The sequence below is a fragment of the Pelophylax lessonae genome (genome assembly GCF_965119305.1).
Source record: "Pelophylax lessonae genome assembly, chromosome: 12".
Taxonomy (NCBI): domain Eukaryota; kingdom Metazoa; phylum Chordata; class Amphibia; order Anura; family Ranidae; genus Pelophylax; species Pelophylax lessonae.
This window is the reverse complement of record NC_138779.1, coordinates 225175288-225191515: the sequence shown is the minus strand read 5'-3', so window position 1 is coordinate 225191515 and position 16228 is coordinate 225175288. Positions and strand designations below refer to the sequence as shown.

Below are 16228 nucleotides of genomic sequence, written 5' to 3'. Positions count from 1 at the left end.
GGGGGCAGAGGGCCGGAGCATTGTGTGTGTAAGGCAGCAGTGTGATCCAGAAGAAGGGCAGCAGAGAGTCGGAGCATTGTGTGTATAAGGCAGCAGTGTGATCCACGGGAAGGGCAGCAGAGAGCTGGAGCATTGTGTTTATAAGGCAGCAGTGTGATCCAGGGGGAGGGGGGCAGAGGGCCGGAGCATTGTGTGTAAAAGGCAGCAGTGTGATCCAGAGGAAGGGCGGCAGAGAGTCGGAGCATTGTGTGTATAAGGCAGCAGTGTTATCCAGGGGGAGGGGGGCAGAGGGCCGGAGCATTGTGTGTATAAGGCAGCAGTGTGATCCAGGGGGAGGAGGGCAGAAGGCCGGAGCATTGTGTGTAAAAGGCAGCAGTGTGATCCAGAGGGAGGAGGGCAGAGGGCCAGAGCATTGTGTGTATAAGGCAGCAGTGTGATCCAGAAGAGGGGGCAAAGAGCCGGAGCATTGTGTGTGTAAGGCATGTAAAATTCATGTTCGTGGTCTGCGGGATTCAAAATTGTGAGTTTAGTGGTCCGTAAGGTTGGCAACCACTGCTTTAGAATTTCTTTCTTTTCAGATTCTGGCCTCTCCGGGGCAATTCGCATTGAGCCATCATCACAGACCGTGGAGGAGGGACAGAATGTGGAACTTACCTGTCTGATTGATGGATACTCCGGCCACCCAGTGACATGGCATCGGCCAGGTGGGCGCCCTCTGCCTCCAAATCACCAGGTAAGGGTAACTATTGGCAGGAGAGCTTCCATTGGAAATAGGCTACAAAAAGTTCAGCGAAAATGGGTACAAATAATACAGATTTCCTGTTGATGCAAAACAAAAAATAGTCTAGGGAGCCCAACCAAAATGTATACCCAAGTGAAGAGGTGCCTCCACATATAAGTATTGGTAGGTTGTAACCAAAACTACACATACATCAAAAAAAAGGGAACATACACCCACATGGCCACCTCTTCAAAAAGTTTATTGGTATAAAAAAACATACAAGCAAAAGCATTGCACCACCAGTCCTGTTACATAGCCCCCACCCCCCAAACCCCCCTTTCCCAAGCCACCCTAACACCCTGGGGACACCCAAGGCCCTCTCGTGTCCTGGGAGCCCCACCCACCCAAATACCCACTATCCCACAGGAGCTGGGAAGCCCACTGTGTATAGTGAGTTCCTGATAGCTCCTGTCCTGTGGGGTAGTGGGTATTTGGGTGGGGATCTGGGTGGAAGAGGAAAGTATTTGGGTTGGTGGGGGTCTGGGTGGACGTGGGTATTTTGGTGTGTGGGGGTCTGGGTGGACATGGGTATTTGGGTGGGTGGGAGTCTAGGTGGATGTGGGTATTTGGGTGGGGGTCTGGGTGGACGTGGGTATTTGGGTGGGTGGGGGTCTGGGTGGATGTAGGTAGTGGGTATTTGCGTGGGTGGGGGTCTGGGTGGACGTGGGTATTTGGGTGGGTGGGGGTCTGGGTGGATGTAGGTAGTGGGTATTTGGGTTGGTGGGGGTCTGGGTGGACGTGGGTATTTGGGTGGATGGGGGTCTGGGTGGATGTGGGTATTTGAGTGGGTGGGGGTCTGGGTGGATGTGGGTAGTGGGTAGTGGGTATTTGGGTGGGTGGGGGTCTGGGTGGATGTGGGTATTTGAGTGGGTGGGGGTCTGGGTGGATGTGGGTAGTGGATAGTGGGTAGTGGGTATTTGGGTGGGTGGGGTCTGGGTGGACGTGGGTATTTGGGTGGGTGGGGGTCTGGGTGGATGTAGGTAGTGGGTATTTGAGTGGGTGGGGGTCTGGGTGGACGTGGGTATTTGGGTGGGTGGGGGTCTGGGTGGATGTGGGTATTTGAGTGGGTGGGGGTCTGGGTGGATGTGGGTAGTGGGTATTTGGGTGGGTGGGGGTCTAGTTGGACACAGAAGGGCCTTGGGTGTCTCCAGGGTGTGAGAGTGGCTTGGGGGGTGGGCGGCAGGACCTGAAGTGCAATGTTTTTGTCTGTTTTTTATACCAATAAACTTTTTGAAGAGGTAGCCACCTGGGTGTATGTTCCCTTTTTTCCTCTTTTTGTAGATTTCCTTTTGCCCCACATTAATTTAATATAACCAAGCGTGGACACATACAGTCGGGCAGAAGGTTTGTTGGGCTTTGCCAGTCTAGCTCCTGAGATCTGTCCAGCTCTATGTTTACCAGATAGATGGGATTTGCTTGTAGTTGTCCTCTCCTTCTAAGTGCTATGACTGTTGCATGGCAGGTCGCAGGGCCACGAATGCGGATCCTGAAGGCCACCCCGGCTGATTCTGGCGAGTACATTTGCCGAGTGAACACGGGATCCGGAGTCCGGGAGGCGGTCATCAATGTAATCATACAACGAATCACACAAGGTGAGCCATCTTCATCTCCTAATTGTCTTCCATTCTACAAAGCTCCGACTCTCCAGACTCCTGACCTCCGGAAGTTGGAAGCTGGTGGATAGGTGGGATCCCCGCAGTCTAACCTCTCAGTTCCACTCTGGTATTTACAAATGGCCGGAACGTTTGATTCATGTTCTCAATGTGTCCCATTATGGGGTCTGTAATGGAAATAACGAGAGATGGATAACAATGAGCTCATGGGCACACAAGGCCGGCTTTGTCTGATTCCTCGTTTCCTCTTTCTCCACATTCTGACTTCAGACAAGGACTTCTGTGTGTCCGAAGAACCGCGGCCTCTCCTGTGTTCCTCAATGTCTTCACTCCTCATGACAGAAATGTACCAATATCAGTTATAAATAATCCCTGGCTTAATGCAGCTGAATGAGGAACGAATGAGCTTGGCCGTGTTGTAACCCTTCTCTTTCCTTGCAGTGCCTGTAAACCCCCCACCGCCGCCCATCCTGATTGAGATGGTCCCAGGGAGGATCACCGAGGGTCAGACTGTTGATCTCAACTGCGTGGTTCATAAAAATCCAGATGCTGAAGTCACCTGGACGCGTCCCGGGGCTGAATTTACTGCAAATCACCAGGTGAGGATGGAGAACCCTCAGCTATGACCATCCCACGAGGAGCAGTTCATAGCACAGCTATGACCATCCCACGAGGAGCAGTTCATAGCACAGCTATGACCATCCCACGAGGAGCAGTTCATAGCACAGCTATGACCATCCCACGAGGAGCAGTTCATAGCACAGCTATGACCATCCCACGAGGAGCAGTTCATAGCACAGCTATGACCATTCCACGAGGAGCAGCTCATAGCACAGCTATGACCATCCCACGAGGAGCAGTTCATAGCACAGCTATGACCATCCCACGAGGAGCAGTTCATAGCACAGCTATGACCATCCCACGAGGAGCACTTCATAGCACAGCTATGACCATCCCACGAGGAGCAGTTCATAGCACAGCTATGACCATCCCACGAGGAGCACTTCATAGCACAGCTATGACCATCCCACGAGGAGCACTTCATAGCACAGCTATGACCATCCCACGAGGAGCACTTCATAGCACAGCTATGACCATCCCACGAGGAGCAGTTCATAGCACAGCTATGACCATCCCACGAGGAGCAGCTCCTAGCACAGCCATGGTGGAGAGGCTACAACCGTTTCTGGACAAAGCATCAAATTACTTCGGGGGAGATTTACTAAAACTGGAGAGTGCAAAAGCTGGTGCAGCTGTGCATGGGAGCCAATCAGCTTCTAACTTCAGCTTTTTCAATTAACCACTTTAGGACCGGAGGATTTCCCTGCTTTACGGCCAGGCCACTTTTTGCAACTTGGCACTGCACGAATTTAACTGACAATTGCGCGGTCATGCAACGCCGTACCCAAACAAAATTTATGTCCTTTTTTTCCCACAAACAGAGCTTTCTTTTGGTGGTATTTGATCACCTCTGCGCTATTCATTTTTTGCGATATTAATAAAAAAAGAGCGACAATTTTGAAAAAATAACAATATTTTTCTACTTTGACAGTTAAAAAATATCCAATATATTAAATTTTTGTCATATATTTAGGCCAAAATGTATTTTTCACATTTTATTATATGAAATTCTCAAAAAAAAAGTAAAAATCTAAATTTTTTAACATTTTAGGCCAATTTGTTTTCTGCTACATATTTTTGGTAAAAAAAAATCGCAATAAGCGTATTTTGATTGGTTTGCGCAAAAGTTATTGCGTCTACTAACTATGGGAAAGATTTTTGTCATTTTTATCTATTTTTCTTAACTAGTAATGGCGACGATCTGCGATTTTTTTTGCGGGACTGCGACATTGCGGCGGACAGATCGGACCCCTGACTGACATTTTTGACACTTTTGGGGGTACCAGTGACATTACTACAGTAATCAGTGCTATACATATGCACTGTTACTGTAAAAATGACACTGGCAGGGAAGGGGTTAATTTTATTAGAGAGTAAGGGGTTAAGTGTGTCCCTAGGGGCGTGATTCTAACTGTGGGGGGCGTGGCTTTTGATGTAACAACAGAGACATACGATCCTACATAGCAGGATCGTATGATCTCTGCAGTTACACCAGGGAGAATGAGAGGCGGCTTTGTTTACATCAGCCGCCTGCCTTTCTCCCTCTCCAGCGGGAGATCGCGAGTGATCGACAGACATCGGAGCCGCCGGTCACTCGCGCGGGGATGCCCATGAGTGAGCGGGGGCGGGAGTGTGCCTCCGGCGGCGCGCGCTCGCCCCCTATTGGCTCACAGGTGAGTGACGTACCGGTACGTCACTTTGCCTGCACAGGGCTGACGCCGCAGTATATGTACTTGCGGCGGTCGGCAAGTGGTTAAAGGTAATGGGGGGTGGTGTTGGGTACTGATCCAGGTGATATGGTTAAAAAGGTGGGATCTGAACTACCCTAGTCATGGGTTGTTACTGCTCCGGGGTGCTATTCAGAATGAAGGGACAAAATGAATGGCACCACACGTGTTGTGCGTTGTAACACGCGGTAAAGTGCGTATCTCATTGTGTGCTAACCGCAGTGCACCGGTGTGAACCAACCCTTCGAGTTTGTGTGCCGATACCAAGATTATACAGGTTACAAAAAATGTGTCAAACCTTTGCTTGTCTTCTTTGTTCCTATTTCACCCGGCCAATAAACCTTTTATTTTTTCTAATTTAGATTTACGGTCCTAATTTGCGCATTCATCAGGTCTCCAGTGCGGATTCTGGAAAGTACGTCTGCCAGTACAATAGTAATGGTGAAGTCCTCACAGCTTCCATTATCATTTCTATCCATCGTGGAGTCCAAAAATCTTACCGTGAGTCATCACTTAAATTCTCACACGTGGCTGTGATGGAGATTTGTGGGTTCTCTGGTGTAGTGAACCTTTGTATTTTCCAGGTCTGGAGACTCCCGTCATCTCCATTAACCCCCATACTGCCACAGTGCTCCAAGGGGAAAATGCCACCTTTAAATGCAACATCCACAAGGGAGCTCAACCAATCCGTGTGACATGGAAAATGGGGAACAACCAGCCACTCCAAGGTACCGTCTTCCTTATACAGGGAATCTTAGATTTTTCTTACACTGACCCCCAATGATGGGGCACTATTCCTCCCAATAATTCCAAAGATAGGGCAATATTCCTCCCAATTACTCCAAAGATGGGGCAATATTCCTCCCAATTACTCCAAAGATGGGGCAATATTCCTCCAAATGACACCAACGATGGAGCACTATTCCTCTTAATAATTCCAAAGCTAGGGCAATATTCCTCTCAATGACTCCAAAGATGGGGGCAATATTCCTCCCAATGACTCCAACATGGGGCAATATTCCTCCCAATGACTTCAAAGATGGGGCAATATTCCTCCCAATGACTCCAAAGATAGGGCAATATTCCTCCCAATGACTCCAACATGGGGCAATATTCCTCCCAATGACTTCAAAGATGGGGCAATATTCCTCCAAATGACTCCAATGATGGAGCAATATTCCTCCAAATGACTCCAACATGGGGCAATATTCCTCCCAATGACTCCAAAGATAGGGCAATATTCCTCCCTATGACTCCAAAGATGGGGGCAATATTCCTCCAAATGACTCCAATAATGGGATACTATTCCTCCCAATGACTCCAATGAAGAGGCACTATTCCTCCCACTAACCCCAATAATGGGGCATTATTCCTTCCAATGATGGGGCACTATTCCTCCCACTGCCACCAATGATGGGACACTCTTCCAGCCACTGACCCCCAACAATGAGATACCATTCCTTCCACTGATACCAATGATGGAACACTATTCCTTCCACTGACACCAACAATGCCCTCCCCATAAAATCTGATGGACAGGAAACTGGCCCCTTGTGTAGAAAGTTTGGAGACCCAAAGGGATTGAGTATTGCTACAGGTCATAATACTGATATAACTAGCATTGCTTTGTAGGGGTCCTAGAATAGAGATTCATTTAAGACAAAACAGGGTCCCAAGAAAGCCCCCCCCCCCCGGACTGACAATTATAAGGATACAGTTGACGCAGAGAAGTCATCCAGTTTACATTGTACTGGTCAGGCCTATTGGACACCAACTGCTTTCGTCTCTCCTCCCTTGTGAAGTTATAGGCAGGTGCACAGCTTTGATCAATTACTCTATCTCCATTGTTTAGGAGGTTGTATCTGGGGCCCCTTGCCCCGGGCTCCTTCACAGGTTGCCTTATGGATTTTCTTGCTCTTCCTATGACTTTTTATATTGGTTATATCAGTTTCTGCCTCAAAGGATCTCACAGTCTCCACCGTAGTCTCTTAGTACAATTTTGAGTGAGCAACGTTCTTGTGGGGTAGGTCCTAGAATATTGTCCCTGTAGGGCAGATCCTAGAACAACATCCTTGTAGGGCAGATCCTAGAACAATGTCCTTGTTGGCAGATCCAAGAACAACGTCCTTGTAGGGCAGATCCTAGAACAACGTCCTTGTAGGGCAGATCCTAGAACAACGTCCTTGTAGGGCAGATCCTAGAACAACGTCCTTGTAGGGCAGATCCTAGAAAAACATCCTTCTAGAGCAGATCCTAGAACAACATCCTTGTAGGGCAGATCCTAGAACTACATCCTTGTAAGGCAGAGTCTGGAACAACGTTCCTGTAGGGCAGAACCTAGAACAACGTCCTTCTAGGGCAGAACCTGGAACAACATCCTTCTAGGGCAGATCTTAGAACAGCATTCTTGTAGGGCAGATCCTGGAACTACATCCTTGTAAGGCAGAGCCTAGAACAACGTCCCTGTAGGGCAGAACGTAGGCAATGTCCCTGTAGGGCAGAACCTAGAACAACGTCCTCCTAGGGCAGAATCTAGAACAACGTCCTTCTAAGCAAGATCCTAGAACAACATCCTTCTAGGGCAGATCCTACAACAACGTCCTTCGAGGGCAGATCCTAGAACAACGTCCTTGTAGAGAAGATCCTAGAACAACGTCCTTCTAGGGCAGATCCTAGAACAACGTCCTTCGAGGGCAGATTCTAGAACAACGTCCTTGTAGGGAAGATCCTAGAACAACATCCATGTACTGTAGATCAAAGAACAACGTCCATGTAGTGTAGATCAAAGAACAACGTCCATGTAGGTTAGATCCCAGGTAGATCTCTGCTGGGAAAATAACTGAGGACTTTGCTAGTCCACACCTCTAAACTCCAAACAATGGTTCTGACTTTATTTCCTTTTCCTTTCTCTGTGTCTGAAGATAATGTCCACATCAGCTCCGATGGCACTGTCATTACCATTGTTAGTGCACGCCACAAGAACCAAGGCTCTTACCGCTGTATGGCTTCCAACCCCTATGGGGCAGTGGACAGTGCTGTGACGCTGGTGGTGAAAGGTAAGTGACCAATATCGCATGTTCCAACTGTCTTAATGTGATTTCCAGATGATCTATCGGTGGGACATGCAATGAGGTGGGGGCACTTTAACATAGATGGTTATAAGAGAAGTACATGTTGGGAAATGACACATGGGGGGGGGATTTACAGAATCTGCTGCAGCTGTGCATGGCAACCAATCAGCTTCTAACTTCAGCTTGTTGAATGAAGCTTTGACAATAAATTCTGGAAGCTGATTGGTTGCTCTGCCCCAGATTCTCTTTATGAACAAACTTGCCTTTTTTAATCTTCCATTTTCTTTTTTGTACCCCAGGACGCCCCACAGTCTCTGTGATCCCACCAGGACCCGTCACAGTGCTTGTTGGCGATACAATCAGCTTAGAATGCAATGGAATGGGTGACCCCAGGCCCGTGGTCAATTGGCGGCGTACCGGATCCAGGCAGATCATCAGACAGCATAGCCACGCCCCCCTGGATAGCCACGCCATCCTACAGGTTAGAGTCCCTGTCACTCATGGTTATGCAGGAGTGGGGAGGTCTGCGCTCTGTCCTTGTCCTTATCCCGCACTCAGTAGGTGAGCGGTGGGGACTTTTTACTTCTCTTCACCAGGAATCCTTTAGGTATGTCTGTGGCAGAAGCAGTGCAGCCTTTTTATGGGGCAACAGAGCATCCCAGGGGGCGATTGCCCCCCTGCCCCCCTGGCCCAGTCCTCCCCTGTGTCAGAGTAACTCTGACCCTACGTTCCTCTGTGCTCTCATCACTGTGAGGACCCTTAGACTTTCCTAAACTCCACCCCCAGCAGACCGGCTCTTCTGTCCTGGCCAAATCCCTTCTCGGAGTTTCCACATGGAAACCATTCAAGTATATTGGAGCTTTATTGTTCTCCACAATGATCAGGATTTGGTACATTTCATATCCTAGTATTGTTCCTGTTGGTAAGAGAATTCCTCATGATTTTTTACAGATTCCAGCAGCAAAGGCGGAGGACGCGGGATCGTACACCTGCACCGGACAGAACCCAGACGGCACCGCACAGGTCCATGTGGAGGTCCGAGTGGAAAGCAAAATGGTTAAACCTGGAGCTCCAGTGGCCACAGCAGACCAGGAAGTCTATGTCACACTGGCCGGGGAAACCGCCACCCTCAGATGCTCTGCCACAGGTGAGCCGTATGTGCCGAGTCTGCTATATAGTACTTTCTGGGAACATCGGTTTCCTCCAGCCTGTAATCCTGGAACACAAATCTCTCTTCCTCTGGGGTTATTGCCTGAAAATTGGAGGTTGGCTTCCTCACAGAAGGGAGCAACTTAAGCAGCCCATAGATCAGTGGTCTTCAAACTGCAGCCCTTTGCTTGCTTTTATTCGGCCCTTGGGGCATTATTTCACCCATTGTCAGCAACAGTTGGGCACAGTTCTTGCCACTGACCCCAACAATGGGGCACTAGCCCTCTCATTGACACCAACTATGGCACACTATTTCTCCTACTGATACCAACAATGGGGCACTATTCCTCCCACTGACACCAATGATGGGACACTATTTCTTCCACTGATACCAACAATGGGACACTATTCCTCCCACTGACACCAATGATGGGGTACTATTCCTCCCACTGATACCAATGATGGGACACTATTCCTCCCACTGACACCAATGATGGGACACTATTCCTCCCACTGACACCAATGATTGGGCACTATTCCTCCCACTGACACCAATGATGGGGCACTATTCCTCCCACTGACACCAATGATGGGACACTATTCATCCCACTGACACCAATGATGGGACACTATTCCTCCCACTGACACCAATGATGGGACACTATTCCTCCCACTGACACCAATGATGGGGCACTATTCCTCCCACTGACACCAATGATGGACACTATTCCTCCCACTGACACCAATGATGGGGCACTATTCCTCCCACTGACACCAATGATGGGGCACTATTCCTCCCACTGACACCAATGATGGAGCACTATTCCTCCCACTGATACCAATGATGGGGCACTATTCCTCCCACTGACACCAATGATGGGGCACTATTCCTCCCACTGACACCAATGATGGGGCACTATTCCTCCCACTGACACCAATGATGGGGCACTATTCCTTATACTGATACCAATCATGGGGCATTGTTTAATCCCATTGACACCAGGACATTTTCTTCTCCCATTGGCCACAGTCCACCCCCCTAAAGTTTGATGAACAGTTTAGTTTAGAACGTTTAGCCTTCTATTCAGCTTCTCGCAGTGCTTTTGTGTTCTGCTGTTGGGGGGGCATGGGGAGCCTTCCAGGCCAGCAGAATGGGGGGGGGGGCATGGGGAGCCTTCCAGGCCAGCAGAATGGGGGGGGCATGGGGAGTCTTCCCGGACAGCAGAATACAATAATTAATGCGAACAGCTATGGCCGCCGACAGTAATCAAATGTAATAAAAAAAATCCAACGGGTTGGTTGTACCCAAGTCGATTGATGGATGGTCCTTGCTTAACCGGCCAAATTTCAATCCATATATGGCCAGCTTTAGTTCTCTACATCTGGAATATGCTGTTCTCTTAGTGACTATCCTGGGCCTATCCACTCTTTAAAACAGGGACCGTGGACAGTCCCACAGACTCTGGTGGTTACTGATGCCACTGACGTAGATCAGGATCTCCACAATGTTCATCATGTTATAACTGGAATCTGCTTCACATTTAATTGAATTTTAATTCTTCTTCTTTCCCTTTACTTTGTCCTACAGGAAACCCAACTCCAACTATCACATGGTCCAAACTCCGAGCTCCTCTTCCCTGGCAGCACCAGTTGGCCAACAATACTCTGATCATCCCGAGGGTGGCCCAGCAAGACTCGGGGCAGTACATCTGCAATGCTTCCAATTCTGATGGACACTCAGAGATCTTCGTCACTCTGGATGTAGAGAGTAAGTGTTGGGTGGCAGAGAAGGGCCTTCAGAAATGCTTATGGAGATATTCTGTATTGTGAAGTCCTCAGTGAGAACGTTCCTGTTGTGATTAATGTGGAATGTATGTTACATAGTCAGGTTGAAAAAAGACACCACCAGTTCATCCAAGCTCTGGTCTTTGTTCTGCCTCAGATCCTCCATACGCCACCACCCTTCCTGATGAGCTGTCCGTGGCTGTGGGAGAAGCCATCCTGTTACAGTGCCTGGCACACGGCACGCCTCCACTGAAATACCAATGGACCAAAATAAACGGATCTCTCTCGGACTCGGCTTCCATACAGGATGGAGTGCTGCACATCGGTCAGGCAACAACCAGAGATGCTGGTACCTACCTCTGTGTGGCCAGCAATAAAGTGGGCAGGAGCGAGTCCACCGCCCAAATCAGTGTTCTGGGTAAGTCGGCATATGGCGGTGTCATTGTCCGGCTTCAGAAGGCCGGTGCTCCGTTTTATGTGACCTTTCATAGAACATTTTTATCTTTCTTCCCAGCACAATTTTCTGTACGAGTTTCGCCTCAGATAGACACAAAGGCGATTGGTGCTTCAGCAGAATTCACCTGTAATGTGATTGGAGATCCAAGAGCCAGGATCCGCTGGATTAAAGAAGGAGGGGCGCTCCCATCCAATCACAGTGTTCAGGGTGCAGTGCTCAGGTGAGTAGAATTATTGCTTCCGTGTACGTCCGTCGTCTGAGAGTTGCACTATTACCGATGAGAAACCCCAGATCCGTTCTTTATTGCACATTTTTACTGCTATTTCTTTTCCAAACATTGCGATAGACCCGGCCGGTGCGCATGCTGAATTCTTTTTAAATGAGTGGTGAATGGAAGGTTTCCGTATACGATTATTCCCAGCGTTGTGATAAGAACGCCTTTAGATGTGCGTTGTACAAAATACCTCTAATGGGATTTGATTTCCTAATTCAAGGATTTCCTATTATATATGATACTTACCTATCTTGGATTTTAACTTTTGTAATATTATTCATTGTTTTTAATATAGTAAATTTTAATTCTCAATGGTTTTTATTAAATTTTTTCAAAAATAACATGAAAAATAGAAATTTGAACATTCGTCAAGAAAGAATGAACGGCATCAGAATTCGATTGTGTCAGTGACAATCATAGGATTCCTATGAATGATGGATATACATTCTATGACAGAACAACGTGTGTCTAATAGTTGCATTTAAAGCAGTAATCACCAACAATATCCATGTAACATAGCAACATGGGAAAACGTCGACTGGAAGCAAACCATTTAAGCCATATCGGATTATCCCTCAATATAGTACATTTTGTGTGTTTTTTGGTTAACCTTAAAATCCCATTAGAGGTATTTTGTACATCATGGCGGTAACAAGGTTGGTGGTAAATAAATGTATGAGCCTTTAGAGGTTCTCACCAAAGATGAACCATCCGGTGTGAGACCTGTTACAGGAGCAGGGGGATAAGACATACTGTATGCAGATGGCCGGTCTTCCTGAAACTGTCCATCTTGTCCTATAATTCTAGTTTTGAAAGTGACACAATGGTGGCCATTGTAGTGCCAGGGCAATGGTGGTAATGATGGAGTCGGAATGGTGCACATAGGGTGAATTTTGCTGTTTTTGTTCTCTGTAGGATTTTCAACTTGGAACGTGGCAATGAAGGGGTCTACACCTGCCGAGCAAACAGCCGCTTTGGTCAATCCCAAGATAGTGTCAAACTGGTCGTCCAAGGTGTGTACACCAAATATGGAACAGTGTTTGCTGGCATATGTCTTGAGTTCTGGTTCTGGGTGTGATGGAGTCAGGGGTATTCTAACACAAATGGGGAACTGTCCTAGCCAAAGTTATAGATCCAAAGAACATTACATGTCATCTTACCCAGCTGAGGTTATAGGCCAGAGGAACATTAGATGTTCTCTGTACCAGCCATGGTTATAGACCTGAAAATGTTGGATATTTTCTACCCCAGCCAAGGAAGTAGTCCAGAAGAACAGTAGATGTTAACTGTACTAGCTGAGGTTATAGGCCAGAAGGTCATCTGATGTTAACCGTACCAGCTGAGGTTATAGGACAGAAGGCAATCAGATGTTAACCGTACCAGCCAAGTTTATAGGCCAGAAGGTTATAGGTCATTAGATGTTAACCATACTGGCCGAGGTTATAGGACAGAAGGTCATTAGATGTTAACCATACTGGCCGAGGTTATAGGACAGAAGGTCATTAGATGTTAACCATACTGGCCAAGGTTATAGGCCAGAAGGTCATTAGATGTTAACCATACTGGCCGAGGTTATAGGACAGAAGGTCATTAGATGTTACCCATACTGGCCGAGGTTATAGGACAGAAGGTCATTAGATGTTAACCATACTGGCCAAGGTTATAGGACAGAAGGTCATTAGATGTTAACTATACTGGCCGAGGTTATAGGCCAGAAGGTCATTAGATGTTAACCATACTGTCCGAGGTTATAGGCCAGAAGGTCATTAGATGTTAACCATACTGGCCGAGGTTATAGGCCAGAAGGTCATTAGATGTTAACCATACTGGCCGAGGTTATAGGCCAGAAGGTCATTAGATGTTAACTATACTGGCCGAGGTTATAGGCCAGAAGGTCATTAGATGTTTACTATAACGGCCGAGGTTATAGGCCAGAAGGTCATTAGATGTTAACCATACCGGCCAAGATTATAGGCCAGAAGGTCATTAGATGTTAACCATACTGGCCGAGGTTATAGGCCAGAAGGTCATTAGATGTTAACCATACTGGCCGAGGTTATAGGCCAGAAGGTCATTAGATGTTAACTATACTGGCCGAGGTTATATGCCAGAAGGTCATTAGATGTTAACCATACCGGCCAAGATTATAGGCCAGAAGGTCATTAGATGTTAACCATACTGGCCGAGGTTATAGGACAGAAGGTCATTAGATGTTACCCATACTGGCCGAGGTTATAGGACAGAAGGTCATTAGATGTTAACCATACCGGCCGAGGTTATAGGACAGAAGGTCATTAGATGTTAACCATACTGGCCGAGATTATAGGACAGAAGGTCATTAGATGTTAACCATACTGGCCGAGGTTATAGGACAGAAGGTCATTAGATGTTAACCATACTGGCTGAGGTTATAGGACGGAAGGTCATTAGATGTTAACCATACTGGCCGAGGTTATAGGCCAGAAGGTCATTAGATGTTAACCATACTGGCCGAGGTTATAGGACAGAAGGTCATTAGATGTTAACCATACTGGCCGAGGTTATAGGCCAGAAGGTCATTAGATGTTAACTATACTGGCCGAGGTTATAGGCCAGAAGGTCATTAGATGTTAACCATACCGGCCAAGATTATAGGCCAGAAGGTCATTAGATGTTAACCATACTGGCCGAGGTTATAGGACAGAAGGTCATTAGATGTTACCCATACTGGCCGAGGTTATAGGACAGAAGGTCATTAGATGTTAACCATACTGGCCGAGGTTATAGGACAGAAGGTCATTAGATGTTAACCATACCGGCCGAGGTTATAGGACAGAAGGTCATTAGATGTTAACCATACTGGCCGAGATTATAGGACAGAAGGTCATTAGATGTTAACCATACTGGCCGAGGTTATAGGACAGAAGGTCATTAGATGTTAACCATACTGGCCGAGGTTATAGGACGGAAGGTCATTAGATGTTAACCATACTGGCCGAGGTTATAGGCCAGAAGGTCATTAGATGTTAACCATACTGGCCGAGGTTATAGGACAGAAGGTCATTAGATGTTACCCATACTGGCCGAGGTTATAGGCCAGAAGGTCATTAGATGTTAATCATACTGGCCGAGGTTATAGGACAGAAGGTCATTAGATGTTAACCATACTGGCCGAGGTTATAGGACAAAAGGTCATTAGATGTTAACCATACTGGCCGAGGTTATAGGACAGAAGGTCATTAGATGTTAACCATACTGGCCGAGGTTATAGGACAGAAGGTCATTAGATGTTAACCATACTGGCCGAGGTTATAGGACGGAAGGTCATTAGATGTTAACCATACTGGCCGAGGTTATAGGCCAGAAGGTCATTAGATGTTAACCATACTGGCCGAGGTTATAGGACAGAAGGTCATTAGATGTTAACCATACTGGCCGAGGTTATAGGCCAGAAGGTCATTAGATGTTAACTATACTGGCCGAGGTTATAGGCCAGAAGGTCATTAGATGTTAACCATACCGGCCAAGATTATAGGCCAGAAGGTCATTAGATGTTAACCATACTGGCCGAGGTTATAGGACAGAAGGTCATTAGATGTTACCCATACTGGCCGAGGTTATAGGACAGAAGGTCATTAGATGTTAACCATACTGGCCGAGGTTATAGGACAGAAGGTCATTAGATGTTAACCATACCGGCCGAGGTTATAGGACAGAAGGTCATTAGATGTTAACCATACTGGCCGAGATTATAGGACAGAAGGTCATTAGATGTTAACCATACTGGCCGAGGTTATAGGACAGAAGGTCATTAGATGTTAACCATACTGGCCGAGGTTATAGGACGGAAGGTCATTAGATGTTAACCATACTGGCCGAGGTTATAGGCCAGAAGGTCATTAGATGTTAACCATACTGGCCGAGGTTATAGGACAGAAGGTCATTAGATGTTACCCATACTGGCCGAGGTTATAGGCCAGAAGGTCATTAGATGTTAATCATACTGGCCGAGGTTATAGGACAGAAGGTCATTAGATGTTAACCATACTGGCCGAGGTTATAGGACAAAAGGTCATTAGATGTTAACCATACTGGCCGAGGTTATAGGACAGAAGGTCATTCGATGTTACCCATACTGGCCGAGGTTATAGGACAGAAGGTCATTCGATGTTAACCATACTGGCCGAGGTTATAGGACAGAAAGTCATTAGGTGTAATCTTCTCAATCTCTCCCCATAATTTGAACACCACTTTGGCTGGACTGACTCGTTGCTGTAAATTCTTTGTCTCTTTCTGGAAACAATATTCAGAGACCTTATTGAAGTTTCTTGTGACCAACCCAAAAAATGTACCAATATGTTTGTGTCTTCCAGCTCTGCCCAGAGTCAGGATTAACATTCGTACCTCAGTGCAGACAGTGCTGGCTGGAAACTCCGTGGAGTTTGAATGTTTGGCAATCGGAGACCCGCGAGCCAAGGTGGCTTGGAGCAAGGTTGGCAGCCGGATGCCGGCAGATGTCATTATAAGTGGTGGCATGCTGAAGATTGAACAAGTCAAGCAGTCAGATGCCGGGCAGTACCGCTGTACTGCCACCAATGAAGTGGGGGAGGTGCAGTCCCATGTCATCCTCCATGTGCAGTGTAAGTGACGCCTAACCTGACCTTCACTTTGTATTTATCTTTCCTAATTCATTATAACAAATCTCTGTTCTGCCTCCAGCTGTGCCACAAATCGCCGCTCAGCCGGAGATGAAAGAAATCACCACCGGATC

General features: G+C 47.2%; 1 protein-coding gene across 1 annotated transcript in view; it reads left to right on the top strand.

Annotated features, from left to right (window-relative positions):
• HSPG2 (heparan sulfate proteoglycan 2) overlaps nucleotides 1-16228 on the top strand; it is a 242884-nt gene that overhangs the window by 202741 nt on the left and 23915 nt on the right. Inside the window, exons 67-80 of the mRNA XM_082274816.1 lie at nucleotides 579-733; nucleotides 2244-2373; nucleotides 2836-2993; nucleotides 5105-5243; nucleotides 5327-5470; nucleotides 7664-7798; nucleotides 8113-8294; nucleotides 8765-8960; nucleotides 10551-10730; nucleotides 10905-11165; nucleotides 11262-11424; nucleotides 12394-12491; nucleotides 15831-16097; nucleotides 16177-16228. Coding sequence (XP_082130942.1) covers nucleotides 579-733; nucleotides 2244-2373; nucleotides 2836-2993; nucleotides 5105-5243; nucleotides 5327-5470; nucleotides 7664-7798; nucleotides 8113-8294; nucleotides 8765-8960; nucleotides 10551-10730; nucleotides 10905-11165; nucleotides 11262-11424; nucleotides 12394-12491; nucleotides 15831-16097; nucleotides 16177-16228 — 2260 coding nt within the window. The remainder of the gene's footprint in view (nucleotides 1-578; nucleotides 734-2243; nucleotides 2374-2835; nucleotides 2994-5104; nucleotides 5244-5326; nucleotides 5471-7663; nucleotides 7799-8112; nucleotides 8295-8764; nucleotides 8961-10550; nucleotides 10731-10904; nucleotides 11166-11261; nucleotides 11425-12393; nucleotides 12492-15830; nucleotides 16098-16176) is intronic.